The sequence below is a fragment of the Melopsittacus undulatus genome, chromosome 1 (genome assembly GCF_012275295.1).
Source record: "Melopsittacus undulatus isolate bMelUnd1 chromosome 1, bMelUnd1.mat.Z, whole genome shotgun sequence".
In the NCBI taxonomy this organism is placed as follows: domain Eukaryota; kingdom Metazoa; phylum Chordata; class Aves; order Psittaciformes; family Psittaculidae; genus Melopsittacus; species Melopsittacus undulatus.
The window spans coordinates 25,912,115-25,938,242 of record NC_047527.1 but is presented as its reverse complement, the minus strand read 5'-3'; the positions used below and the strand labels follow the sequence as shown (position 1 = coordinate 25,938,242).

Below are 26,128 nucleotides of genomic sequence, written 5' to 3'. Positions count from 1 at the left end.
AGAAATCAGGGAGACTGGGGCAGCTATTTACATTTTCACTTCATATTCTTGGGACTATTTAAGACAATACCACAATGTGAGAGGTGCTGGTACTACCAATATATGTATTGAGATTTACACACAGCTGGTGTCATTCATTACCTGCTTCTTGTGTCACAGCCAAAGCGCAAAACACTTGATTTTGCAAAAAGTCAACAAAACATGGAACTTTGAAGCTTCAAGTTGTCTGAAACATACAGCAGTTATTAGATCTGTTTGCGGATTGTTATCCGGGAAGACTGCATAATACTGCAAGGGAAAACAAGCTACAGAAAGCAGATGCCTTAACAGCTACTAATTAGAATCTAATTACTCTTTCAATTACCTTTGCTCACCACTCTCAGTCCCCAAGCAAGCTACTGACAGACATCAGCTGTCCATGTAGCATCCTCATCCAGCACAAACCCTACTGAGTGTGAAATCAAGTGAAGCGCTGTTACACCAACATTAACAGCATGCTTTTCAAATGCTCTGCAGTAGGAAGGCATGCTGAATATTTCATAGCACACATTTATACTTAGTGCCTCCTTTCTGAGGTGATAGAAATACTGCATATCTGCAGAATTTCTGTGCTGCATAGCTATAGATAAGCAATTAAATTCTCTGTATAAACACAAACACATGACAAATCACAGTCATGTTGGACTAAGCATGGCTTTCTCCATCCTTTTACTTGAGTTCAGTCTCCTGCTGTTGCAAGCATTTTGTCATATAATAACACCTAGCATTAATCCCTTCCTTACTTAAAACCAGAGAAGGTTCCTTGCACACTGAAGGAATGAAACATAAATACACTTCTTACTCCTCCACAGAGAATTTTCTATATATTCTAAGAAATTGCAAATCCCTCAGTCGTCATCATCTAGAGAGATACATAAAGCTGGTGATTATTTCTTGTAATTTTCACAGTGCCTAGAGTCCTCCTACAGCTACGGGATCCCTCCACAGTGGCTCTGTAGCTGCTGACACTGTGAGCAAGCCCACACTGTCACAAGCACACAACATTAAGCACATAAGAAAAAGGAAACAATCTTTATTTACAGATGAGGAACTAAAGTTGAGAGACACTTCCCCCAAAACATGAGAGACTCAACCTCAGATTTCCTGCTCTCAGCGCAGCATCACCACTGTGTGCCTGTCCTTCTTTCACCAGAAGGATGGACTTCAATGGTTGTAAATCAATATATCCAAGTTTTGTGGGGACCTGAATTTGTGAAGCTCACCAAGCAATGAGGCTGTTTGAGACATAAAGAATTAGTCAGCAGGAGAAAGCCTATCCAAGTGTGGCTTATGGGGGTGGTGGTGCCACTCAGCTGCAATTACAGTGGTATGGTTGCAGCACACAAGTGCTGCAGGAGTAACCTGTGCTTATTTCTTGTCTAGCACACTCTACCAGGCAGCATACACACTCTGTCAGCTCTTTTGTAGGCGAGTTAACTAAGCTTCTTTTCAGATCTGCCTTTTTTGATCAGTTCTCAGAGCATGCTCTTTATCCCCAGAGGAAGGAATCTGTGCTCTAACAGGAAAACTGTGGGCACACAGCATAGCTAACAGCTGGCACAGAGCTATTCAGCCTGAAGGGTGAAGGATCTGTAATACCTGGCAAGAAAAACCTGCTAACTATCCAGAGAGTAGAAGAGGTTTTCCTCAACCACTGCTGGAGAAGAATCCCCTTGCCTGGCAGCTGTTTCTTCCATTTTAGATTCATCTGCCTCAGCTTGACCAAGGTTTGCAGGCCCACATGTAACCTAGTAACAGAAATGGTCTTTCCAGGCTACCTGGTGCTCTCCCAAAAAGCTTCCAAGTTGGGTTTGGGAGTCGGTATGTCTGGGGAATTCATCTAGTTTTGGCAAGAGAGGGCAAGAGGGCAAGAGAGTTTAGCTGTATGAACATGGACTGTTCAAAGAATCACAGAATAGTTAGGGTTGGAAAGGACCTTAAGATCATCTAGTTCCAATCCCCCTGCCATAGGCAGGGACACCTCCCACTAAACCATGTCACCCAAGGCTCTGTCCAACACAGCCTTGAACACCACCAAGGATGAAGCATTCACAACTTCCTTGGGCAACACATTCCAGTGTCTCACCACCCTTACAGTAACGAACTTCTTCCTTATATCTAACCTGAACTTTCCTTGTTTAAGCTTGAACCCATTACCCCTTGTCCTAAGCTCCTCTTCAGACAGCTCCAGTGGAAATAAATCAATAGTGGAAGAGATCAAAGGGAAGAAAAGAAACTTGTTCTTTCAAATTCTCCTTGTTTCTTGCATCCACCACAGACCACAAGGTCAATAGTCATTTGTTTCCCTGCACAAATCCCTGTTTGGGAAGAGGTGGTCAGGGAGATTACAAACTGCAGACAAGAATTCTCCCTCCTGACCACACTAATCACTATCTCTCATTAATTTGCCAAACATAGTTATCAACATGAGGAGGCTCCTCCTCATGTTGATAGCCACCCAGAGGTGGCTTTTTAGTTCTAAAGAGAGGTCATTAGTGACGTGCACCCAAATAGGTCAAGCTAGCAAATAGAATATAAAGCAGCTCTCAATACAAAAGTATCCCTCTTGAAAAAAAAATCATAGTCAATCTTGCATTAGTTTGTTTTCTTATTACAGGCAAATTTAGCATACATGCGGCAGCTGATCAGATCTTTGCCTTTTCTTCTGCTGCAGATGAAAAGCCAGGAGAGTAGCATTACAAAGGCTAAACAAACTATGAAAGAAGCAGCAGCTCCACTGAAGAGCAAGTCCTGCTGCCATGGGAGTTTAAAAGATTCCTAACTCTCAGAAATCCCTGCCCCTTTCAAAAACAAAAGAAGAAAGAACCGAAAATAAATGAGTCTTTAACAGATATTGACTTTATCAATATAAAGAACCCATTTCCTGGTAGGAAATGGTGGAAGAAAGATGCTCAAAATGAGGGCTGTTGTACAGCTTCCTGACTGCCTCCATGTAAGTTACCTACCTAAAAATTTCCTTGCATTTTTAGTGATCAGTAGGGTTTTTAATTCATTCTGACCTAGATTGTAAGATACTCTTCTGCAAGAGGCAGATAGTGGGATTCACCTTCTGCAGCTCACAAGTCAACATACCTTTTCATTATTTCTTATGCAATTCTCTCCTGTGAATATTATTCTGATTATTAAAGGAATGGTATTTAGATAGTGGGATGATTAAAATATATTTAATTTAATGTAGCCTTTAACATAACACTCTTGTTTGGGGGATATGACACTACTTTATTAAGCCATTGTTCTGCAAAGATGCATGAACTTACCTTCCTGTACAGACCTCTCTGCTAGGTTCAGACCTTAATTATATTAAATCCAAACTTTGACATTTTCCAGAAATGCTGCTTGGAAATTCATCCATATATATTCAAAGGGGAGGAAGGATGAAGTGAGAGACAGATAGTTCTTTTCTATGATTATTTTTTATGAATTATTAATATTGACTAAATATTTGTTTAATTTATTTGCCATCTCTGAAGATGAATGTGAATATATTTTAAGCAATGTGGCTGCATCCTGTTAGATTTATTAGATCTAAAACTCTGGAATGCATGAAGATACGTGGAAAATAAAGGTTTTTGGTTATCCAGAATAAGGGGAGATGTCAGATACAGTGGGGGAGTTCCCTCATCTCTCCAGTTTTGAATATTTAGCATACTGCTTTTTTCATCCAAGCATTTTCCTAAGCCTTTAAGTAGGAATTAGAGTTAATGCATCTATACATGAGCATACTGATAAAATAGCTTTACATTTATATAAGATTAAATTATATTTAAAATTTAAAACAGGTTTTGCTTTTATCTGCTCAGGTTCCAGTCTCTTACAAAGAGATAATCCAGCTAGTTCCAGAGTCAGTGCCATCTGTATTTTAATTTATTATAAAGTCCCCATACTGTTAATTATACATCAGAGGACACAAATCTAAATATAACAGAGTTCTTGGAATCCATGTGAAGCTAATATTGTGAGAACATTGGCACAAGATAATAAAGCTTTCTTATTGCTCATGGATACTACTTTCTTATTGTAAAATTTCAACCTTTCCATGTAGCAACTTTATCCCAAGTGAAAATAAGAAGCCAGTCCTTGGCAACTAGTGGTATGGCCTTAAACAATGACTGCTTCCCTTCATCTGCTGTGAATCAGAAACGTCTTTAGAAAAACAAATGAGAGGCAAAACTAGGATACTACTGAACACAACTGCAAGCCTGATTTGGCAGTATGTCTTCCTGACGATCCTCCCTGCAAAGACAGAAGTGCAGCATCTCAGAGCTAGTTTCACAGAAGCACTCCCATGGGCCAAGACATTCGGGCTGATTTTACAAGAACAAGAATCTGAGGTTTCTGACTTGTAAGCACACAGAAACAGCATCCTACAAAAAGCAAAATTGTTTTGCAGATTGAAATTGTTCTGCTGCTGTTTCTTTGGTCAGATCAAGAATGTATTTTGAAGTCCAAAATGCCTGTCTGCCTGAGATCACAAGGCTGTGAGACTACTTAATCTGCAGTCTCATATATATATATACATGAACTGATTTCCTAACCTCTTTGTTCCACGCCTCCCCTCTCTTCCTGTATGTAGTACAAGGAGTACAAGCAAAATGCGTCAGTGTTACCTTCTTCAGGATGATCTCACTATGAGATGATCTCATACACACATCTCAGATACACTGAGAGATCCTAGAGCAAAGTGAAACCATATATAGCAAGCAGCACTTCGGCTTTGCATTACCTTGCAGTTCCAGCTCACAACCCTCACATGATTTAGGCTGAGTAATTTAAGATGTTGTAGGGAGAAGGTCTGGTTCACTGTCCCTTGTTTCAGTACAGTCACATCCTTCACTCACGATTTATGCTATATCTAGTGTACTTATGAGCTTGTCTTGCAGTCTGTATTTAAATGATGACATCTAGGTAGATTAGGATTTAGCAAGATTTCAAGAAAAGTCTATCTAACTTTAATTCTTTTGTTCCAGACTAGAGGTAAGTACGCCCAAGGCAACTCAGCAAGAGAGAGACCCTTCTCCAAGATGCATGATGCCTTTATCACAGTATCTTGATTCAACATGAGTGAAGATTCCCAAGTGCTGCCCAACTCAGAAACCAGTAGGAATCAGGATCAGGGAACTTGCTGCTTTGCAAAATATACCAGAGCACTCCCATTCTGATCCTTTTTTGCCTCACTGAATGCTTGGCAAGACAGAATGATACAGATGCTGGTAGGTCAGAAAGCAAAGACACAGATCAACCCACAGAAGCACTGGCAAACATCAGCAATGCTCAGTGGTACTGCGTGATGAAGTGCTTTGGAGATCCTTGGTACATGTCTTCATGCATCCTTTAGGCACCAAAGTACTTTAAGAACACTGTTCTCTGGGTATCTAATGCTTATTACACACAACAGGACTTCCAGTGTTCTTTGATAAGCTAAAACAAATTATTTTTTTCTCCTGTGTTCGTGGCATTAATGTTGTCCTGCTAAATATACCCTACCCTTAAACAACAGAAAGATAAAGCATTGCTGGGACTGCATAGACCCGTAAAATGACTCACGGCAATTGTGCACTACTTAAAATAAATATTTCATAGAATCGTAGAATCACCTAGGTTGGAAAATACCTTTAAGATCATCAAGTCCAACCCCTACCCCAGGACTGCCAAGTCCACCACTAAAACATGTCACTTAGGGCCTCATACACAGTTCTTGAACACTTCCAGGGACAGCAATTCCACTACTTCCCTGGGCAGCTTGCTCCAATGCCTGACCACTCTCTAAGTGAAGAGATTTTTCATAATATCCTGTCTAAACCTCCCCTGGCACAGCCTGAGGTCATTTATTCTTGTCTAATCACTTGTTATGTGGGAGAAGAGACAGATCCCCACTTCACTACAACCTCTTTCAGGTAGCTATAGAGAGTGATAAGGTCCCCCCTAAGCCTTCTCCTCTCCAGCCTAAACAACCCCAGTTCCCTCAACCGCTCCTCATAAGACTTGTGCTCCAGGCCCTTCACAAGCTTTGTTGCCTTTTCTGGACCTTCTCCAGCAATTCAATATCACAGTTTAGACATTTGCATTAATTGCCATTATTGTAGACACTTACTACTATGAAGAACTCTTCTCTGAATAGCTGATATTCTGGTATTATTTTTGCCTGATACCTTGACCTTTTAAAGCTGATACTTTGAAAAGAACAGTTTAATAATTTCAGTGGCATTTACAAGAAAAAATTTGAATGAAATAATATATTATGTAAGTACTTCATTTAAGCAATTAAATATAATAATTCAAAAATTTGAGTTTTGGGGATATGTCTACGTTTCTTAATAAAATAGCAAAGAATGCATATTCAGCAGCAAGATAAAACCAAAATTAGTCCAAAATGTCACTTGTGATTTCATAATTTTCTTTGTTTTCTAGCTACAACTTAGCCAGCTCAGGGTTTGGAGACAGCGTTCTCCTCATGCATGATCATTTTGCAAAATAAATATGTAAAGCCCTTGCATTTCATCATAACCACATGAGGACAACAAATCCAACAAACTACATTTCTTTGACCTGCAGGGCTGCATGTATGAATATAACCTTTTCACTTCTGTTCTCTGCCAAGCCAAGTTTCCCCATCACAGTGTCAACCCCCCAGCACCAGCTCTTGTGCCAGTATCCTCTGCCCTCTTGCAGAGCAAGACTTGAGGGAGCAGACACGGCTCCCAGCTCCTGTTCCACTGCTGTCTTTGCCTACCTAACAGGCAGGCAAGAGAAGACAGAAGCAGACTCTTCTTGGAGGCGCTCAGTGACAGGAAGGGAGGCACGGGACACAAAATGCAACACAAGAAACCCTGACCAAGTAGGAGGAAAACTTCTTTTACCATAAGGTTGGTCAAAGACTGGACCAGGTCACTCAGGCTTGTGGATCCTTCATCCTTGAAGATATTCAAGCCGCAACTACACATAGCCCCTGTGCAATCTGACAAAACCAGACGTGATCTGAGCAGGGGCTGGACTGGATGACATCCCTTCTGATTTTTGTTACTCTATAATGCTATGACATGGAGACAAACAGCATTTCAGGAGCTACAGCTGATAAATACGATCTCTCTTGTTTGAGACAGAAGTTTGCAACTTATGTATGGTGAAGCTTAACAAAACCCTTGAGGGTTTGGTTTTTTTTTAGGAGAAAACTCATCTCTTAATTAGGCAAATACAATCAATCATTATACCTGTACAGGGCTTCCATCTAAGGTACCTGAACACTGTAAATATCACTAAAGATAATGAATATCTATTATCAGAAAATACAGGTGCATCTCCCAGATTTCCTTTATTCAAGTTCCAATCCAGTAAGAGATGCTGACAACAGGGTGGGCTTATTTGCTCAGGCTCATAATATAGCATATTATACATGCTATACATTTAGCCAATTCTAAGACACACAAGTGGCATGGAGCACAGGAAGAGGACATTAAGTACTTCAGTGCTACACATAACCCCTAAAAAATGAACTGCAAGGACCTTTCCCTAAAACTATACAATCCACATGATACTAATATCTTTATGCTTCACTACACAGCTACCTTTCCTTTAGTGTTTATCAGAGTGGATATAATGAAGAAAAGGAGATTTGTACCAGCATACCTGCCACATATAAAAACAAATTTCTGCCTTGGATTGAGGTTAATATTCAGTAATCTTTATGAGTCTGCATTTTCTGCATTGTTCATACATTATTCTGTAACTCCCTCTCCTCCCTCTACTTGGGTTTTAACAAGTGAAAAGGATTTTTAAAAGTAAAGTACATTTGATCCATTCTCTAAGGAATGATTCACTGAAAAGGGGAGAATAACCTCGTCTAATTAGAGCTGCCAGGATTTTTACCTCCCGGTAAGTATACTAATAGTCTTGCACTAATTGCAACTCTCCCCCTCCTCCTCTAAGTTTTCAATTCCAGTCTCAAACTGATTCTTTATGGAAATATTTTTAGAACTCATTATCACAACACTTTATTCCCCAGTGAAAATGACAGGGCCTCTGGGGAGTTGATGGTTCTTCCTCCAGATCCTGCCATTTTCCCACCTTAAGGCTTGTTTGGAAGAGCACTGTCATACACCAACTTAATCTAAGGAAGTATCAGTTGCAAGGAAAGAGAATGTATTTCATTAGAGTGACTGATGTAGCTGGAAAAGAAGACAGATTGCTCAGCTAAAAGGAGCCAGCCACAGAAATCCCCTGTTCAGTGCTGGACCAATGCATTGCACAGCAGAATCACCTCTTTGACTGCGAATTAAATGGTAACCATACAACATCTGGTCAACCACCATGGCCGATATGGGGATAGGAGGCAAGAGGCACACTGTATCCCATGAAAGAGAGTTCAATGCACTGCGCAAAAAAAGAACAAACCAAGAAGTAACTTCACTCTTGCCAAAACCTGGACAAGACACACATCATGTTACAGCCAACACAGCCTTCCCACAGAATGCAACAGACAACACAAAATGCTTGTGAAGTACCAATTCATCTGACAGTGGAGCTGCACCTAAAATTCAGTGCAACATTAAGATGACTGGAAATGAGTGATTTGATAGTGTGAGCAGCAAAGAGATCCCTTCATGGCCTCTGAAGTACTGCATCCTAGCAAGCTCAAGAGCTGGAGAGCTTCATTTCATGCAGGAGTCATTGAGCACAGAAGAGATTACTACAGCTGGCTGAACACAAATCATCTTGTACATCAATTTACATCTGCAGGAGAATATATGGAATATTAATTTACTGGTATGAATTTTACCAGTCCCAAAGGTTTCTTAGGTGGTACTGGGTTTTTTGTTTGTTTGGGTTTTTTTGTTTGTTTGTTTGTTTATAGTTTGGGTTTTTTAGGTTTTCTTGAGTGGGGGTGGGTTTGGTTGGATTGTTTTAAGAGCATAGGGAAAGGAAGCTACTCAAAGTGGTGTGAGAATGAATGACACAGAGCAACCTCTGGTTTCAAATCTGCAACCTCTGCATCCCCAGATGTGCAAGTACACAGCTCTTTTTCACCCAGTCACCACCTCGGCTAGGCAAAGCAAAGCAAAAACGAAGCCTTTCAGGCAGGCAAATGATCTGCTATACACCTCTGCTGCATAAGATATCAAAATGGCAGCAACAATGTCCCTCTGCTGATGAGAACTATCCACTGCTTCTGGTTTCAACTTTGCTAGCCTAAGGTATAAACGCAGGCCCTGGAAGAAGAGGTAGGTAACATATTCAGCAGCCCTCAGAAGCTGAGATGCTCCTAGTTACAGCTCTTGCTCTAGCTGCTTCTGAGATGCTATTTCCCATAGACGTAAAAGGCATCTGAAACAGTCACAGGAAGTTAAGGTTCAAAAGAATGAGCAATGACTTCGTATCGTTGCCATTTCAGTGTTAGCTGCTTCCAGTAAAACCACCCCCACCCCTCCCCACTCCCAAAAGTCCAACAAAAAAAACACGCCTCTATCATCTGGGTACTTCATCATGTACTGAAGCAAACTGTTACTCCCTCACAAAAATCACAGAGAATTCATTAGTCTATTCCCTCACCCGCCTACTATTTCTCACACTAAATGGAGAATATTTGTAATCTTAAGCAATCATGTTTCTAAGGCAGAGAGTGAAAATCTCTATTAGAATAGTCCATCACCACAGGCTTTCCTTCCTTCCTCCTACCCGCCCACCCACAAGCTTCAAGTGAAACAGTTGTAGATCACTGGGAACAGAGGAAAGCACCTCACATGCAGCAAAATCGAGCTCATGCCCTATGGAAGTTCCTTCTTGGGCTAGGTGCACACGGATGAAAAACACTTGGTACATACATGTTTGCACCCCAGCCAATCTCGCTCTGTTACTGGGACAAATTAAACCATCCTGATTAGAGAAACATCAACAAAATTTGTGAAAAGACTATTTCAGAAGTTAAGAGGTCCAAGAGCCAAGGCATACTAAAATTCTCCAGAAGAGAAAACAATGACCTGTCTCTACGTGAGGCCACCCAGCTGCAGTTCTGCGCAAAGACGTGGATGCTGTCGAAGGATTTAGCAATTAAGAAAGCAAGACACTTGCATGTATTCAGTTATGGAAATGTTATTTTAACCTCTTCAAAGTGTCCCCACTGTGCTCAGACTATTATTTCTTCCCCTTCACCTTTGAAAGACTTGCGACTCTAGATTGTCCCTCCTGCAGATGAGGAGGGATGGGAAGCAAAGCACTGCAGCCACCAATGCCAAACTGCTGTAGATTGTATAAAAAGGACAGACATGCCATGCTAACTTGAAGATACAGGTTTTACATCCTCTTCACCAAAGCAGACAACTAATTACTTTGACTTACCTTACTTACATGTGCTATATCTTGGCAACATTCTCATCTCCTAAGAAGGATGACACCCAATATTCAAGTCTCAGGATCTGGACAAAGCAAACCTTTCTTCTGCTATCTTGCTAGTAACACAAACCCCCTGTACAACAAACCTAACCTGATTTATTTCACAATATAACTAAAGTCTTAAATAACTAGAAGTTAAGAGAACATTGCACTCACAACAGGAAAACTTGCCCACCTGATCTTCCAAATGAATTGAGACTCCAGATCCAGCCATTAGTCACTTGGCTAGCAAGCAAGACTGAACTTACATTAATGAACACCAGACTGCATTAAAATGTAGTTTTAAGTTTAGCAATATGCCAGAATAATCTAAGGAAAGAGGGAATGGACAGGATTGAAACTTCAGACTGTTATTTCTTGCTTCTTAACACCACTAAATTAAAAACCAATACGGCAGGATAATTTGAGACAACACCCTAATGTCCTTGAAGGCAGGATGTGTTAGACCCACAAGCTCAGTGCTGCCAGGCTTATCACTAATCCTGCAGGACTGGGGAGGACAGGGACAAGATACTTTCCTCAGAGGAGACAGAATTTACATCACCTCCTCCACTGCTCTTGATTTCCTATTCCCTCATGCTCAAACCATCTTCTTATGTAGATGGGACTGGTACCAACTTTGAATTTATTATAGTGAGGAAGCCTGTCAGAGCTATTTGCTTCTGTCATTTAGAATGACCATACAGTAAATAAGAACACATTTACAGTATTTCATTTTAAGCATCACATCCTAGATTATTTGCAAGGCCACAGATGACTCCAGTAAGCTTGGCCAGTCAAAGTCCAAATCATACCAGCCTCGGGCAGAAAGCTAAAATAAATACAAAGGATCCAATATGTGAAACTAGCCACATACCATGGAAGAGCAATTTTTCCATTCTTGAATCTCACTTCAGCAATGCTTCTTGAAGTTCTCGTGCAATAATCAGTGTGAAAATAGTCTATAAAGCTCTTGGACAAAAAAAAAAGCGGTTTTCCTCCTAGGTGCTTTGTCTAACATAAACTTTTGACAAATTTATTACACAGTTGCACTTACCACAAGGAAGAGGAAGGAAAACTGGTGCCGCACAGCTGAGAGAGATTCCTTCTTCTGTATGAATGACCTGCAAGTTAGGTACATTTTGTGTACGAGATGTAGAAATTTCACCGTCATGGCAACTCAGAAAATACTCATGAAGCTCATTCGTCACATTACTTAAACTGGATTAATACCTTTTTTCTTTTAAATGCACTAGGTAGGGAGATCATCCAAAAGGAAAAAAAAAAACAAAAAAACAAAAAAAACCCCAAAAAAACAAAACGGCATTACTTATACATTCAAAAATAACAGCTGCCTTTTGGTTTGGTAGCACATTTCTCATAAACATCCCTATGCTTATTCTTCTATCAAAAAGGCAGCTACAAGTACCTAACCTTCAAAGTATTTAACAAAAATAAGCATGAATTTTAAAATTTAGTAAAAATCACATATCGTTCCCTTGTAACTCCCCCTTCCCAGAAATCAGCCTTAAGTACTAACTTGTTACTCCTTCAATGCAGACAACTATCTTTGCATGCATACATAGACAATAGTTCCTTCCAACCTTCTTCCCAACTCCTTCATAGTAGCTTAAGCATTTACTACATATTTCTTTAAAGAAATTTGAGTGAATTTATTGTATAAAATTATGATTGGCATGGTACAGAAAAATTCCTTTTAATGCACATTTCCCATTAACTTGTACACAAATATTACAAGTATCAAGCAAAATGCAAAAGTCTTAAGAACTAATTCCATACTACAAAAGTGTTCACATAGTGAAGTTACTCTGGTTACAAAATGTGATGGAAATAAAAGCACTTCAAAATACATATTTGGGAAATGTTCTCAATCAACACAACCTTAAGTTAGTTAAAAAATGCAAAGAAAGAGATACCCTCTTTGAAACACTGTTGTTGATTTGGCAAGATGGAGCAAAGTTCAGATCAGTTCATTTACTGAAGGATTGTTCTTTCCAAGAAACAAACAAGAAAAAAAAAACAACAACCTTTAGTTAAGAAAGGGCTCAATTCTATTATGATGACAAATAACGTCATCAAAGAGTTATCTGGCTCTCTTGTTTTCACACAGGAGCTGTCAGAGGCAGAGATGTGTAAATGAACACCTTCAGGTATACACAGATTGCCTTTTCAAAAACAAACCAACCAAACAAAAATACCAAACCCCAAAACAACAAAAAGGAGACAATCTGAACTTTGTTGTTTCATTTAACTAGTTCAGTTCTTTAGGTCTCAAGGCCCAAGAACATCAATCTGCAAAGGATACATACTTAAAGAATAAAACTGAACTTTCATCACCAAGGAAGGCGCAGATGCCAAGTTATATGAGTACCGTACATCCTCACAGTAAGACTGCTAGAGGCTATCAAATCTCTACTTCCCAACAACCTTGAAGGCTTGCTATTCTCAACACAACGAAACTGCTTGGACCCTATAAGCAGCCTTACAAAAAGGAGGCACAATCATATGTTAGAAAATAACACAAATCTTGAAGACTAAAAGCATCCCTACAAAATTATGCAAAATAATTACAAAATAGGCAATACATCACTTTTTGTATCAGATGACTTGTGTGTGTTTGAGAAATTAAACCTTGGTATGGATATCTACATGAAACTCACACAGAACATCATGTTCAGGTGCTATTGTTTTCCTTTTACACACACACACACAAACATACACACACACAGAGAAGTTACTATTAGGTTATCTGGTCTACTCAAACTCAGTGAAAAACAGTCCACAGCACACGTAAAAGAAGCATTATCCAATACAGTGTTATCTTGCTAAAAAGGATTCAGAATTCCTGAGTCTCAGAGACATTACTGTCCTCCTCCATTACTGGATTATTTATTTTTTCCAAGGAGAACTCTAGTTTTCATTTCTTCATGCTAATAAAATTTATAATAGATTGCATCCTTTAAAAAAAATGTTAAAACTTTTAGAAAAAAACATGCCAATCAAAGTGAATTTTTAAAGCTTTTGGGGAGGGCGGGGGGGAGGGAGGATTCACTTACAAAGGTGAAGGAGGATTCACTTACAAAATAAAGGCCACCTTCATGTAAAATAAGTACTGCCAGTATCCCATCATTCTGTTTAAAGGAGGAATCTAGCTCCCTGTTCTGGAAGCACTACTACGAGCAGTCACTAGAGTTGAAAAACTCCCTCCGTTTAACAATTAAAAATACTACAAATAGGACTAACATGGAACAGCCCTTTGTTACAATCACCAAAGTGGCAAAACCAATGCAACAGTTAGGTCATGAAGTCTCCTTGAATTAGTCATTGCAATCTATTATAACTTCTATGTTTTCCCTTTTACCTTGCATATTACACAGTGTAACTTAAAATGTTATTTAAGAGCACTTCAGTCCCACAATGTAGGATTTAAGCTTGTATGAATATGTATGCATGGCTCTGCGACATTTTTAATGACTTACAAAAATACATTCAATCAAAACTTTGTATAGGGCTTTTGTTTTGTTTTTTGACCCTAAAATGAAGGAAAAGCCAAGTGGTCCCATCATTAGCTAAATAATACACTCCAAGTTCTGGAAGCAATTCCAAAGCAAAAGCACATTCAAGAATAACATACACTGAATTGCATACTTCCTCATTCATCTTTATCAGTAATAAAATTCTACTGCATATAATTATTCAGCCTTATAAATAATGCTAAGCAGAAAAATATTTATCTCTGTGCTACTTTTCTCAGTTTATAGAAGTATTTTTCAGTTTACAGGAGCAAAGGAAAAAAACCCTAAAGTGCAGACTACAGGCCATGACAGGCATAATAAATGACCAAAGGTGCAGCCAAATTTGCATTTACATCTTAAGTTACTTCCCCATCTTTCTTTCCTTGCTAGAAGTCACCCCATGTGCAACTGAAGAGCTGGTCAGTTGGTTTGTGCCACAGTACAATCTGTAACCATTGGTAAATTCTTGTTTATTTGTTTTTTAAACTAGTTGTTGAATTGTCCGTAGGTATTTCTAGGCAATAGCTTAGGTTCACAAAACCTTACTTTATTAATACTTGAAATCACACAATGTTGACACTTCCTCCAGAGAATGCTACTGTCCTTTTGTTGCAGTATGTGGTTGAACCACTGATGCTTGGTTGACTGTCTTTAACAAGAGATGTCTTCATTTCTATTTCACACGCTACAATAGCTGCATTCAGTTCCACTTGAGCTCGGTGAACGACATAAAACATGAGTCCTATGCTTATGACAATCTGCAAAAAAAACAAGAAAGAGTGTTGTAGGCTATATAAACTGTAAGCATGAATACAAGCCAACTGTTCAGAACAAACCAAAAAGTCACTGATGCAAAGACTCATGGAGGCATCTGTTGACTCCATGTCAAGACATCAGATAGGAGATGAGCTTGACTAGTGAGCAGCTTTAAACCTACACATGCTAACAACTTAATAGCATATCAGAACATAGACATTACATGGACCTTAAATATTCATATAAATTGAAAATATGTTTTCTTTCTTTCCACTGACATCCAAGTACTTACTAAAAAACAATCCCTTCACTTTCTCTCTTGGCAAAAATACTTCCACAAAGAAACAACATGGTGTATTTCTGTCAGTCAAAAAGGCTCTTTTCCCATGTACCAAGTGAATAATAGATCAAAACTATACTGGGCATCTGCAACTTGCAAAACAGCAGACAGGGGATGATGCAGATGAAAGAAAATAAAACTTCTTGTCCTTGCACCTCTGGTGTGGAAGAAGGCAGAGAGCATTATCATGACTAAATAGGACTGAGCAACTTAGAGCGGTCTGTATGGGAAAGACTTGGCAATGTTTCTGGACAATGGCACGGGGAGGGGGGCAGAATGTTGGTGGTGTGGGTTTTGTTTTAAGCAGGAAATATTGTCCAAAACTAGGGTTTAGTTCAGGGTTTTGCTCTTTATTTTACTACTAAGAATTTTAAACTTCCACCACAACAATTATCAGGAATAAACCTGGACAATTTTTTCTTAGAAATTACTCATTCAATGACAACAGCATGCACTGCACTCCCCAGAGGAAGTCTCTGTTTTCAATAAAACATCAGTTAAGTTCTACAAATGAGATCCTCCTTAAGAAAAATAATAAAGTCTTCAAATAAAAATCAAGCTGTCTCACAGTGAGAGTGCCTTTGAAAGAATTGCTTTGCCTTTTTAAAGAATATTTTATGAAACTAGTCTGCAACTTTACAAAAAAAAAGAAAACAAATCAACAAACCAAAACCAAAAAACAAGAAAAATAACCCAAAAAACAACCAAAAAACACTGAACAAAGGTTGTATTGTTTACAACAGAATCTAAAGTTTTGAGTCAAACATCTGAACTTCATTATTAATTGGTAAGGCTATGTTTTCTTTGAGGACTATCACTTAAAGCATCCGTTGGCATGGCATAAAAGATGCTAGAATATCCCCAACTGAGGTGATTCACAAGTATAGTCAGAGGAGAATTGTGGCAGTCTCTAGCCCAACCTGCTGCTCAGAGCAGGGTTGGCTGGAAGATCAGACCAGGTTGCTCAGCACTTTTGTCCAGTCAGGTGCTGAAAACTTCCAAGGATAAAGGTTTCACCACCTCTCCTATCCCTGTGTTGAAAAAGATGTTTCTTACTAATTCAATTTGTTCAGTGCAAAAGCTGACCAATGTAAAAGTCAAAAGGAGACTATGGACACAAAATTCTGAATACATAGTAAAAATCCTATTCTAAAAGCTTATCCAAATATTTAAATTATACTGGTTTTAGAAATATTACTACCAGTAGCCTAGTTCCCTAGATGAACAATGATGACATAATGGCTATGTTCTGATATATTAGCTTTGTTGTTAGCATATCTACTCTACATATCTAGTCTACTAGTCTGGAAATAACATTCCACAACTAAAACAAAAGATTATCAAGTAGCCATTTATTTTCTCCTTGATCTATTTACCCCACATTTAAAAAGGCATCTTAATATTCACAAACCTGTTCTATGAAGCCTAAAAATTAAATGTTCTATTTAAGAACACAAAAGTTGGGAAGGAAGGAGTATTAAAATGGTCCTTCTAGACGTAGTTTTACAACTTAGCATTGTTAAACATTAGCTTTACAATTGTGAAAACAGAGAAAGATAAATGACTGCAGTAGTACGAAAGTCTGCAAAACACAGTAACTGCCAGCCAAACACAGCCTGAAGTACTGACACCAAGAGAGGAGGTTTTAGTATATAATCTGGTTCTGAAATATTCATGACCTCTATGCTTGTAATGGTATCAGACTTAACGCTTACCCCCAAAATTTACTGACAAATTATTTCATCAGCCAAGTTTACGTAAAGTTACTACATACTTCTCATTAATTTACTCACTTGAAAAATTAGGATATTCTGATGTTGGCTTTAGGAAAATATTATTTCTACAACACTTTCCATCCTGAACACCTGTGCAAAATTGGGAGTATTCAGTGCTAACAGTGACCACTGCACATGTGCTGGGTCCATGCACCCTACTTCACAGCTGGTGGCACATGGGCTTTTGTGTAGCAGGGAACTGACACAACTAAAATTCATCAGGAGATTACCACAGAGGGCAAAAGAAGAAAACTTGACAAAACTGTGGCAGAAAAGAGAACACTGAGTAAGTTCTGCTTGCATCATATGAGGTATGAGAGAACTGAACTTTGCTAACAGAACAAAATCAAAAGAAAACAGTACACTGGGAACTAGTACCTCTGGGTATCTAGCAGTCAGTAAGGCTGGGAAAAAAAGAAACGTCAACCCAGTTTTATACAATCCACTGAAAATACCAATAACAGTTATAAATTAAACACTTTTTAATATCCACTACTTTTCAATACCACATGCCATATTCGCTTGAGTCAGCCTGTACAAGGTCGGTTATCTCAGACTAGGGATCTGTTATGCCAACAGAAAACAGTTCTTAACCTGCAAGACATGCATTCCCCCAAAACCAACTGCAGTCCACACCTTTTACTTGAGGCTGTACGATGTGAAAGACAAATCTCTGTGTCTCACACATTCCTATGGGCATGCAGTTTCCAAAGCAGAGACTGAATGACTTGAGGAGACAAAGCTACAGGAAAGAAACTTGTCTACTGTCTCCAGAAGAAAAAATCTGCTTTGACTACCACTGGTACAGTAGATGGGTGAGAAATCAGGGGGATACAGAAAAAAAACCTCAAAAAGATGATTGTTCCAAGAGTAACTGCTTACCCACAGTCATAAAAAACCCGACATTATTGTTACCAAAGTCTATGAATGCTATTCTTTTAACTTACCTGTAAACTGAATATAAAATAGCCACTAACACTTTGTTCTGCAATCACATCCTCCATAGTGCGCAATGTAGTGCCCAAGTATGAGTTCAGGAGCTGAGTAGGAAGCAGTCCAACTGAGGAAGCCATCAGGTAGTTGGGTAGTGACAAATCTGTAATCTGAGTAAAAGACAGCGTAAGAAATGGAGCACAGATCCAACACAGTCTATGTGCACAAACAGACTGCCACTCCCATGCAAAATAATGAAAGAATTTCTTACATTCTTTCACTGAAAGTTTCCACTTTGTGTGAATCAAAATAGTACAGGGCTAGTTTTCATCCAGCCTTTTAAAAGTTGTTAGGTTTTATTTAATTTCACCTTACTTTACACAACATCTCTGTGCAGAAGCATTAACTAAGGATGCAATTTCACTGTTCATTCAAGATGTTTATTTCTTCATGGTGAACAGAGCCCTACAGTTTATGAGAATTTGCCTGCAGGAAGAAATTACTTTATCAAATGTGAAGGTCTAAAGCAAAAACCTATTTGCTTTGCATATTACATGTATGGCAACTGATAAGAGGCAATTGTTTAAAATGTTTTTCTATTAAATATTTAGGTAAACAGAATAGCAGATACAATTGGCCTCTGCACAGGAAGTTATGTATCTCATTCAGATACATGTATCTATCAGTGACCTCCATCAGTGATATTTATCTCTATCTGCCCTGAGATATATGGGTATCATTAAGAATCTCTACCCAAGATGTTTTACATCACACTTTCATTACTGAACAAAATAGTACACAGTTACAGCTTTTGTTAATTTATCTGGAAAAAGCCACTAACAATACATCAAAATATTTTCCTCTCTTTGCTGAAATTTCTGTTCTCAGTCAATATGTGGACAGTTCACATGGGAACAAAATACACAGTACTAGCTAAATTGGTATCAGCAGCCATTAGGAAATATTAAATGAAAGAGCCAAGAGGCCAAAGGATATTTACTCAGAAAAACAGAAACAGGGGAAAACTACAGGTTAAAAATGAGTACAAAAAAGGGTGATTCTGAACGAAGCAGGCTAAGGAATTTTCCAGATGATTCAATTGATCACATAGTCATAAAACAAGTTCTAATTAAGAACAGCCCCTAAACACTGGGAGCCTACACGGAAATTATTGACCTTGACAGTTCTGTACAATGTCAAAGACAAGAGAATAGCAGCAAAGTCACTCATTTCATCATGCTATTCTTAAAATAAACTTCAGTTACTATGAAAGTCACAGTGCTGAATTCTCAGAGCTCTAAGCACCATCAGTGGAAAGTTTTTGGGAGGAAGGAAGGGCAATGGAGGAGGCAAATGCACTGAAGCATAAAGATTGATTCACTGGAACAAGATACAGTAACTCAAATCAAAACTTCATGCTGCAAATTATTCTTCCCACAGACTGAAATATATACCAGCACCACAAATAATACAGTTCCTCTCTACACAAGACTAATTTAAGTTTATAATGAAAAAGCTCTACATAATTCATAGAATCATAGAATGGTTAGACCTTAAAGATCATCTAGTTCCAACCTCTTGCCATGGGCAGGGACACCTTACACTTAGACCAGGTTGCTCAAAGCCCTGTCCAACCTGGCCTTGAACACTGCCAGGGAAGAGACATCCAGAACTTTCTCAGCAATCTGTTACAATGCCTCACCACCCTTACAGTAAAGAATGTCTTCCTCACATCTAATCTAAATCTATCCTCCTTAAGTTTAAAGCTACTATACTTCATCCTATCCCTGCATGGCCTTGTAAAATGTCCCTCTCCAATTATGTCAGAACTTCACATTTGACCAATGCTTTGAAACTTTTTTTGTTTCCCCCTGAACATAATAGCAATCTGGGCCATGCAGTAAGAATGCACAACCAAAATTTATCATATTACCAAGGGAATGAAGGAGCCGCTATTAAAAGTCTCTGAAATACTAATGCTGAGGCAGGATTTGCTAAGTAGGGCATTGTCATTACATGTAATGGAGCTGGGAAACTTCCCAAAGATTGTTTTAATGCTCCCAGGCACCTCTCTCATTTCTGTACTGTCATTAAGGACACTTTGGTTGCAGAGCAACACATGCACACCTGGATTTGTCCTGAAGCAACTGGACCTCCTGAGCCATAAGAGAGGCTCCAAAGGAGAGGCTGCCAATGAACACACTGAACTGCAACCTGTGCTTCCGTTAAAATGAAAGCTAGGGAAAGTGGGGTGGAATCTTGCAGGTGCCCTAAAAACCCTTGGTTTGCAAGGCTTAGGCCTACAGTGGTATTTCTTCCTCCAGGAGGCACAAGAGATGGAGTGTCCCTGCCTAAGAAAGCAGAGAAATCTGCAACAGAACTTAAAAGCTTTCCATTTCTTTCCTTTTATGAACTTGACAAATCTGCCAGACTGGGGTCTGTGTGGCCAGACAAACACAGCTTCTGCCAAACAGAAGCTACCAGAACTCCATTTCTAGTGAAAGCCCAAGCCAGCAAAAATTAACAATGAAATCCCAAAGCGTGCATGGATAATTGTGTTATGGGCCTAACTGACGTATTTAAATGAAATTAAGAACTACCTAACTGCTCTGGTAACAAGATCATTAGCCAGAAAATCTCCCAGTAAGCCTTGGACAGGCTTTGTCTGGTAGAATTTCTGTGTAGGCTTTGCAGCTCACAAATTTGGTTCAGTACTATCAAAGAATAAATGCTTGTGTCAGGACTTTGTTAGGTGTTTCAGATGCCTTTAGGGACTGCAGTAGACTTCTCTCCCCTCAACTTACAAACCTGTGTGTTTCAGATCTGGCAGGCCTAGCAACTGAGAGCAAAGGACAGGGTTGATGCTCTTTTTATTTCCTCAGGGTGGGGGGTGAGGTTCTAGGTGCTGTGGGAGGGGGGAAGAATAAAACCCACAACACCACCAAGTAGTAAAAGACAAAAAATAGCTATCAACTTTTCAAGAAGGAGAGTAAGCAGCCTGCCTGTTCTTGCAAAGCAGGTACCATTTCTTCACATCTGATTTCACGCTGTGAATTTCTGGAACCAGAAATGCTCACTTGGACACTGTAGATTTTTTTTTTAGCCAGATTATTTCATACATGTGATACTCCTCTCAAAGAGGAGAAGAAATAAAGAAAGATAAATTCTGATCTAACCTACACCTGGCACTACAAATAATCAGTTTGCACAACCCTCACTCCAGGGACCTACTAGTAGGAAGGAGGTGATAACCTGCATACCAGGGCTCCTTATGGACCTGCCTTCAAAACACAGAAGAGTTGCCAAGGGAAGACAGCTGTGGGTGGGCAAACACTCCAGTAACAGCTATCAGCCCACCCCAGCAACGGAGGCCAACCTGGCATCACAGGAGCAACAATTAAGCAAAACCCACTCAAAGAGAAATATGAACATGTTTTCAGTTAACAAGTTTCTAGGTCTTCATAAATGCAAGTAAATGCATTACACCCCTGCTCCTACTATCAGCACCTTCCCAAAGAGCAGCAGAACGAACTTAACAAGACACTCATGTCTGGCTGGTGAAAGACTAAGTAACTTGTGTTAATTTTCCTCTTGTGCTGTTTCAGATAATATAATCCCATCACTTGCCAAAAGCTAGGAAGCTCTTCCTCCCTACTGTACACTCGCTGGCAATTCAACCTCCTCAATCCCCTCAGCAGGTGGTACACACCACTGAACAAGTGCTTGTGGAAAACCATTAATTAATCCCAGTCCTGCAGATGACCATTGCCACATCAAGGTTATGTTTTGCCTTGGACTTCATGTGTCACTTCCTCCCTTCCCTCTTATTTAAGCACTCAGTATCTCCTGTTTACTTATACATACGCACACAGAAAACACACACAGACCAGACTGCTAGAAAATTAAAGACGCCTTAGCTTTCCTAAGGCTACTGGTCTCTCCTCCACTATGAAGAGCAATCCTTTCCAAATTCATTGCTAAAGCTGCTAGGGTGGGGAATGGACAAATGGTTAGGGCACCCCAAGCCCCTTTGCAATTTTAACTTAAGATTTTAAATAAATCAGATTTCAAAGAAATTAACAACTCAACCTGTGCAGGTAGAACTTCGTATTATACACATAGTTTACACTTGACTAACAGCGAGAAACTGCCCTGAATTCCCAGATTTGCATGCAACATCTTTATTTTTCAGTAATCTAGCAGTTCACAATTAAACGTTCTCAGTTAAAATTTGAACACACTGTGCTTTATTTGACTATGCTGTGCAGTAGTAAATCCGGAGTAATAAAAGTAATCCAAACTAGTTTTAGCAGGCAATATCCAAGGTATTTGGCATATCAAGAACCTGGTTTCATCTCATTCCCTATCTGTTATTTTAATACTGAAACCTTCCCCTTGGAAATAAAATTATTTAGCTTGCAGTACTTAGGGAATACAGAATGCTGATTTACAGCATCATTTTAATAATGCACTGGCCTGAATACTCTGCTGGATTGTGTTTCCAACCAAATGGTTTGCCAGGAAGGAAATCTTTTTAACCCAGTAATTCTCTGGCCAGTTCTCGAGATTCAATACTACTCTACATCTGCTGACTACTTCAAGTGACACCCAGAAGCTGTGAACAACTGGAGCACAACAGCTCTCTCCACTTTAGGAGGGTCACACTACAGCAGAAGCCTCATCTGCAACACCAGGACCTTGGGCTCCGGGAGGACTCTGCTCCCAGCTGCATGGGTCTAAGCTTCCTCAGTCCTGCAGTAATATAAGAAAATAAAAAAAAACAGCTGAAGTTCTTCTCAATTACAAGGAAATAGTTAAATGATCTGCTTAAAAAGAAATTATAAGTTGCTACAGCTTTTACAGAGACTGCAGCTCTTGAGACAAATGCCTCAGCATACATAGCTCTATACATAGCAACTTTAAATATTTGATGGGGGTGTTAACCCCTAAAAATTGTGTGGATTTTTTCTTAAATAAAAAAAAAAATTGGTATTCAGTGATCTATGAATTTTAATCAGATAATTTTGCCAGAATTAAGCACTTCAGAAGGGTACAGGACCGGGACTGCAGAAAGGGAGAAGGAAACCGTGCTGTAACAAAGTGGCAGACCAAATAACTTTTTTAAAGGGTCTCTTACACTAAAGAACCTATGAGTTCCTGATAAACATTTAAAATATTTCACCATCTGGTTTGCTTTGTTTTGATTTCACATGGTTAGTAGACACAACTAAGATTTAACACACAGCCAAAACCAAAACCTTCAGACAAAGCACTCAGGAAGAGATGAGGGTCTGAAATTGTCATCATCTGCACGATGGTGCTCAAAAAGGGGACCCTCCATACTCGACTTTCTCCTTTAAGATGACCAAAGAGAACTGTAAGATTATAAATTTTTCATGGCTACTCTTAAAGAACACACTAATTGTCATTTAAAGGTAGAAAGAAAAGCCAGAATAACCCCCATCAAACTCAAGTTTAAACCAACTTTCAATACCACTGTGGTGTACAGTCTCTTCTGAGCTTTGAGGCTACATCTTCCTGATTTGCCCAAGATATGCAGCCTCTCTGATGTGCATGGATCTACCATGTATGGATGTGCCAGATGTATGCTACAGACATCGAGAAGAAATTTTGTCAATTTCTTTCTTTCCAATGTAATTATTTATAGGAAGTAGTTCAGAGAGATCTGACATGACCACTTAAAGATACAACTTTTACTCCACTCCAAACACTTTAAAAGCACAGGCATTTAAAAACTGTTGTGTTCTCCAGAGATTTTGCTAACCGGCACATTGGTGCTTCTTTCCAACATCAAAATATAGTCTTGAAACACAGACAGTAGCTCTAACACAATGACACCGAACAAGGCACCCTGAAAACCGGACATCCCTCCATAAGCACAGAAAAACTACTAGCAAAAGCAGGCAAGGGAATATTACTCTTAATGCTGTTAGAAAAGAAAGAAACCAAGGTTTCTTCCCGGAAAAGAGGGCAACCTCCACCAGTGACACCGGCTGCTATGCTGCAAGCCATCCTTCCAGCCAGCGCTTCTTCCTTGGCCACACGGGAACTCACCGCAAAGACAGCATTCTGCAGCCCAAAGGGGATCGGGGTCAGCCGTGCCAGAGCCACCACCTTGAGGCCACTGCCGCCCTCCACGACGCGGACGATGGCACTGAGTGTCTCGCTGCTCTGGATCCTGGCCCGTGCCCAGTGGGCCAACAGCCGCTTGCAGGCCACATGGGCAACAAAAGTGCCCACGAGGACGCCGAGCACCATCAGCCCCATACCCAGCCAGAAGCCATAGAGGTAGCTGGCGGCCACGTTGAGCAGGATGTAGCCCCAGCCGCAGGGGAAGGACACGATGATGAAGCCCACGGTGAAGAGCAGCACACCTGCCAGGCTGTCCAGGCTCTCAGCCCAGAGCACCAGGTCTCGCAGGTACTGGCGCACTAGGGCCAGCGAGGCGAAGCAAAGGGCTGCCAAGACGCACACGCTGAGGCAGCTCTTGCACCAGCAGGTGCCTAGGAGGCAGCAGGAGCAACGCCAGCCCCGGGCCTCGGCCAGCCCGGACCCGCCGCCGCCCGCCTCGGGCAGCTGGCAGAGCAGCAGCTCCGCCGGCGGCAGCCCGCCCTGCTCCACGTACGGCCGAAGCAGCAGCCCCTCAGCCCCCGGCGCCTCTGCTGGGACGAAGCCGACGGTGCCCCCGTCGCCGCTTCCTGCCGCCGTCCCAGCGGCTCGGGACAACCAGCGGCTCAGGTCCTGCCGGGCCCCCAGCGCCGCCGCCTGCTTCACGGCCCGGGAGAGCAGCTGCAGCGCCGCGGTCCCCGCGCTCCACATGCCCCCGCCCCGCCGCCCGGCTCTACCGCCGCGGAGCCGCCCAGTCCCGTCGCTTCCCGCCTCCGCAGGCAGCCAGCGGGCAGGAGCCGCTGCTCCCTCATCGCCCCGCCATGGCCCGGCTGCCGGCGGCGGAGCCCAGCCGAGGGCCGGGCGGGGGCGGGGAAGCGGCAGCGGGGCGGGCGGGGAGGTGGGGGCCGCGCTTCGCCGCCGCTCGGGCCCGGCAGGCGGACGGTCCGCGGCGGCCTCCGAGCTGCCTCCCCCGTCAGAGTTAGACAGCAGCGGCGGCGCCGCGCTCTCCGTCCCAGCAGTGGCAGCGGCGGCCCTGGCGGAGCGCGAGTCCCGGGGGGCGGCAGCGGCGGCAGCAGCGGAGCTCCATCTCCCGGCGCGCTGGTCTCCCGCTCCCCGAAACGCGTCCTCGGAGCGGCAGTGCCGATGTGGCAGCCCGGGCGCCGCTTGCAGCGGAGGGGGAGGAGGGTCGGCTCCAGCGGCAACACAGCCCAGCCCCGCTGCGGGGCTCGGCCGCAGCGCCGCGGCCCGCCCCCCGCTCGGCCCCGCCCCGAGCCGGGTGTGCCTGCGCGGGCCTCTCTCCTCGCTCTCGCCTGAGGGAACAAGGTGATTTGGGTTCGTAGGTTCCCTCTCTGTTCCCGGCAGCTCTCGTTCAGAGCCGCCGGCTGCAGCGAGGAGAGGGACTGCGCTGGGAAACCGGTGATTTTGTGTCAGAGGAGCGGGTGGCTGAGGCGCTCCTGAGTAGATGCTCGCATCGCGGCGGGTTGACCCACCCGATGGCTTAGCTCACATGCCTGAAGGCTCAGACACGCTTTCGGACAGTCTGAGCTTGAATTTTGAGCCACTGCTAGAATGAAACAGCCTGAATACAGGAGATTAGTTCACAGGGGGCCTTTCTCAGAAGCTTCGCCGAATCTCGGCAGCTTTGTAGGTGGCTGTTGCTCTGGCGTTACTAATGACAGAAGCTGTATAGTGCAGAAAGGGTTTTGTTTCCTTTACAACACTTAAACGTACCGTGCGTTCCAGTGGAGTTGCATTCCTCCACTAGGAAATTTGCATGCATATATAAAACAAGACTGTGTGTGGGAGCTGTAAAGGTTAAAGTGTGATTGGAAAAAAATGAAGAACATATCTTGGGTATACTGCAGATACATTCATTTGCCAAAGATGCCATTTAGAAATGATATAGCCTGGGTAGTCCAACAAATCAGTCTAAGAAAATGACAGATATCTTTGAGTACCAGAGCAGAATAAAACAATCCTGGGAGACACTGTACAACAGGGACCTGCAGATAAATATGTCCAGCACGATCTGCTTTCTTGCCACCACTTGTATCCCAGTGTGAGCATTTGATTTGGTGTGTGCTCTCCTTACGATGCAAACACAGGCAGGGCATACATCCGATAATAATAATATTATTGTAATTATAATAATGCCCCACATTGCGGGTTGTAAAGGGTGGGTGGCATGCTTGTACATTCAGTAAGGCATTTCAGCAAACTGGGGATGGCTGGAAGTT

The 26,128-nt window shown here is 41.4% G+C and overlaps 1 protein-coding gene across 1 annotated transcript; it reads right to left on the bottom strand.

Annotated features, from left to right (window-relative positions):
- Positions 1-14,484: 14,484 nt before the first annotated feature.
- On the bottom strand, positions 14,485-25,117 carry TMEM64 (transmembrane protein 64). Its single transcript, XM_005150966.3, has 3 exons — positions 23,838-25,117; positions 17,777-17,932; positions 14,485-14,716 (listed from the first exon to the last, which is right to left on the bottom strand). Exons 1-3 carry the CDS (start codon positions 24,600-24,602, stop codon positions 14,522-14,524), a joined length of 1,116 nt encoding a protein of 371 aa, XP_005151023.1. The 5' UTR covers positions 24,603-25,117; the 3' UTR covers positions 14,485-14,521.
- Positions 25,118-26,128: the final 1,011 nt, after the last annotated feature.